Consider the following 4,435-nt stretch of genomic DNA (forward strand, 5'->3'; position numbering starts at 1 on the left):
AACGCTACCGTTGGACAGCTTTCGCCCGGCGGTTCCGTTTGGTGTTAGTGCTGTGGTTGCTGCCGCCGTCGTCGTCGTCGTCGTAGGCGCGCTAAACCCTGCCTGGGCGAGACAGGATGGTGCGCCCATCGACGGTGAATGATGACGATGGTGGTGATGATGGTGGTGGTGGTGATGTGACAGGTTGCCACAGGCTGGTGGCCCTCCGGTGGCGCCCAACTGGAGCGTATCAGGTACAGTGAATGGTTTGAATGTTTGGCCTTTGCGCTCGAAGTACTCGACGATTTTGGCGATCTGCGCGGATCGTGTGTTCGGTATCGTGGTGTACGAACGGTCGTCCCACAGCAGCGAGTCCGAACCGGCCAGGCTGCTGATGTCATCCGAGCTGTCGGTGAAGATCGACGACGAGCGATTCTTGCAGTACAGCAGCTGGTTGGTGAACTGGTTCTTCTGGATCATGCTGCTGATCTCGGAGTCGAGTGCCAAGCGATTGATAAGTCCCATATCGATCGACCGTGCATCGATGTCCACATTGCTCAGCACATTCGGTCTACCGCTCAGCCCGTGGTGATGCGCATGGTGTGCACCGTGGTGGTGCAGATGGTGATGATGGAGGTGGTGGTGGTGGTGGTTAAACCGTTTGCGAATCGAATCCGACAGCTCCAGGTCATCCATGCTGCGAAGCGAGCTCACGTTCGTCGAGTTGTCATCAAACAGCAGGATACTGGAGCTATCGTTCAGTGTCCCGTTCGACATCAAACCCCCGCTCGTGCACACGGTTACCGCTTCGGCCCCGCTCGAGCCACCGGTTAGGGTGGCACCGCCGAAAACGCACCGACACATGGGCAGTCGCTCCGTCGACTCGAAGTGTGCAATGCGCTCGAGGCAGCAGCAGGGAGACGATTTGTACGTGCCAAAGTCTTCGTTGAGGCAGGAGAAAAATCCGCTCTCCGTCGAGCCACGGCGGGTGAGAATGCGAGGCGTCTCCAGCACACCCTCTCCCTCGGGACACGACGCGTCCTTGCCGGTTCCGATCACAGTTCCGCTCGCCCCTTCGCCGATGGCGCCGGCGGACTTCAACACCTCTTCCGGGCGCATCGATTCCCCATCGCAACTGGCCCCATCTTGGCCCTCCTCGGTGCCACTGTCGCCATTGCAAAGGTTGGCCAGATTGCTACCGCTGCTACTGCCGCTCAGCGTTTTCGTGCGCTTACCGATCGCCGGTAACCGATCACTGTCGTTCATCTCGAGCTCCTCATCGACGGGATCGTTCGACGCAATCGTTCCGGGGATCGTTGTGGGCTTCAGGGTTCCGTTCAACACTTTCTTACCGGGCACACTGGGCGCCACGGTAGTGACAGCGGTAGGGCACGGGTTCGGTACTGCTGCTGCGGCCGTTATCGTGACCGGTGCCGAGGTCGACACCGGCACACCGGAAGCCGCCGGTGTGCCCATTTCTTCAGTCTCGATTTGACCACTCTTGTACAGTGGATGACTAGAGAGTTCGGTGAAGCTAGCCCGATACTTTCGAACGTTGCCCAGCGACACCTTCCGGTACTCGTTCGACAACCCACTCCCGGTGTGCTCTTCATCCTCCTCCTCTTCGCCGTACTCCTTGCGCGGGGAGGTCGGCGAATTGGGCAAGCTTTTCGGTTGCCCCTCGCCATTCACCCCGCTACCCGAGGACCCACCGGAACCGGTGCCCCCCGCACAGCTTCGGCCATCGCGCGCGTTTTTGACAGTCTGATTCTGCACGTTATTCCAAGCGCGAAAGTACGGGGCCGAAATTTCGAAGCACGAGCTAAACAGATCGCCCGAGCTGTACGTCGTGACGGCCGGGTTTGGGCCGAGAATTTTCTTCACCCCCCTCAACTGCGACAGTGCACTGAACGGATTCGGTTTGCAGCCACCAGGCTGGTCAGTCTTGGCCCGCGGTTTGTACTGCGGATCCTTCAGCAGCATCGTTTCCGCCACCTTGCGCAGCGTTTGGTTCGAGTAGGTCGGCGACTCCGGAATGGCCGGTTCGATGGACGGACGGACGACGGAGTTGCCCCGCTGGTACATGTGATACCGCGCCTTCTCGCTCGGCGTGGTGTGCGGCGGAAACACGATCACATTCTCTGACAGCGAGCGCCGGTGGTGCAGCGGATTCTGCGAGTATTCGCCGCTGCTCGACGGGGTGCTCGTTCTGCTGCTGCTGGGCGAGATGTTCTCCATGGTGCCGCTTGGGGGGGTGTCTGAACTGCCGGTTGGCAGAATACTGACCACGGTGCCCGTACTCGCGCTGGCGCCATTGGGCGGCCCAAGCCGGTAAACCTGCTGTTGCTGCTGTTGCTGCTGCTGCTGCTGGTGATGATGATGGTTGTAGCTGTCCTCGCACACGTCCGACAACAGTGTGCACTTTTTCACACACTCCGTGAACGTTGGTCGACTCTTTGGATCATACTGCAAGTGGACATGGAAGATTCGTGGGTGAACAACGGGTGTAACAGGCTGTGGTGGTTGCGGAATCGGCAAATACTCACAGTACAACAGTAGAAGGCCAGTCTTAAAAACGCCGGTGGCGTATCGTTCGGGCACCCGTCAGCGAACGCTAAGTAGTCCATACCGAACGAATCAGTTCGTGGCATGATATCCGGATCGGCTTCAATCTGTGATCAAGAGGTGCGAGACAAGCGTCATCAATTAGCGCATCCGCACTACGACTCGACTGCGTCATTTCTATTTCGGCTCAACTTACCCGCGCTATCAATTCACATAAAATAATCCCGTAGGAGAATACATCACTGGTTTGATCGTACCACTGGCCCTTGAGACACTCCGGACTCATCCAGTACGGTGAGCCAACCGTATCGAGGCGAGGTTTTCCACTGTAACGATGAAAGCACTTTGCCAATTAGCAAATTGTCGAGAGCCGCCTTACCAAGAGGACTTACCATTTCCGAGGGATGTTGGCGGCCAACCCGAAGTCACCAACGACCGCATCGAACATACCGTCGGGTAACCGTTTCACGAGCACATTCTGAAAGAAGGGTCGATTAGTGTGGGCCTCTATTACCGCCCCAACCCTGGTACGCACCTTGCTCGTAAGATCGCGATGAAATATGCCAACATCGTGCACGTACTGCATTCCTCGGGCAATCCCAAGCGCAATCCTTATCTTCCAAAGGGCTGGTAGGTACTCGGCCTTGTTGGCGATCAGCTGCTCCAGGGAACCGTCCTCGATGTACTCCGTCAGGGCGTGTAGTTGCCCTTCTTGCACACAGACACCCATAAACCTGATCGGGATAAGGGATCGGAAGAAGATTCATACGTCAGTTTGAGAGGAATACAAATTACCTAAAGGCACCATCGATCCGCTTCCGAGTGATTTGTATAAAAGTGGAAAATTGCCCCCAAACCCCAGTCCGCGCGGACAAATGAAGCATAAGAGGTGCGTTACATAAAGTCACACTAAACTCGAACCAATTTCCGACATCATTAATCAACGTGTCGTTAGGAGGCGAACAAATGGGATGGTGGAAAATTCGAAAGACTTAGAAGGCCTTAGAGCCGCACCGTAACGAGACGAAGCAGCAGCGACGGCGGCAATAAAATCTTTCACCCGAATTAAATGCAACAGATTCGTTAGATGTCGTTTATGGCCCCGCAGGCCCACCAGGTAGCGGAACAACCAGCCGAGGGCCTGGCCCACAACGGCGAGCCGATTATGTTGAATTAAATTTCACCTTATTTTTCGGTATTTTTCACTTCATAACCCCCGGCCGATCGGTATCAGTGGACGGTGATTGATGCGGCACCGTCCATTATCAAACGCAATAGCCGCGATCGGAGAGAAAGCCGAAATTTAGTTAATTTTTCATTAAATTATTAAAACATGAAGATGCGGTCTTGGTTCCTTTCTCTCTCGGCCGCGGACAGCGCATTCCCATTTGCATTTGATTGGTTTTTACGGGTCGTTTTTATTGATGTGGCTCCACCCCGTAACACCTGTCAGTGAGGTGACCCAACGATCAGCACCAAAATTGCCTCTTAGGGCCAGGAATCGATGCTAGTTAACGGATGCCGTTTGCCGTTCGTGTCCGGCAGACAGCAAACGGCAATCGGTAGGTGTCCCGCCGTTTGGGATTCCGCTGTCGAGGTCACCCCGGTAAAACGTGCGAGAGAACGACAACGTTTCTCAGCGGCCGATACTTCCGACTTTCGCCCGGCTCACCGCCCAAAACAATGGGCACGCAATGGCGACCGGGTTGAAGGAAGCGGCCCACTTTTCTCACCGGTCCACCCTCCGACACATCCCGGGTGCCCGGAAGTTACACCTCACCCGATCGGAGTGCTCAGAAACCGGCGAAGGTGCGTTGCACGCTAAACGGTTCACTTCCGCAATCCGCTTCGTCACCCCCCGTAAAGGTCAACCGAGGCCACCGAGAGGGGT

General features: G+C 56.1%; 1 protein-coding gene across 1 annotated transcript; it reads right to left on the bottom strand.

Annotated features, from left to right (window-relative positions):
• Positions 1 to 8: 8 nt before the first annotated feature.
• LOC128276408 (uncharacterized) lies at positions 9 to 3,278 on the bottom strand (the record flags this gene model as incomplete). The annotated part of the gene is made up of 5 exons (XM_053014869.1): positions 9 to 2,445; positions 2,526 to 2,651; positions 2,741 to 2,870; positions 2,937 to 3,022; positions 3,080 to 3,278. Coding segments are annotated over 5 exons (2,978 nt in total), but the record flags the coding sequence as incomplete, so codon positions are not given.
• Positions 3,279 to 4,435: the final 1,157 nt, after the last annotated feature.

Source organism: Anopheles cruzii, unplaced genomic scaffold (genome assembly GCF_943734635.1).
Source record: "Anopheles cruzii unplaced genomic scaffold, idAnoCruzAS_RS32_06 scaffold01130_ctg1, whole genome shotgun sequence".
In the NCBI taxonomy this organism is placed as follows: domain Eukaryota; kingdom Metazoa; phylum Arthropoda; class Insecta; order Diptera; family Culicidae; genus Anopheles; species Anopheles cruzii.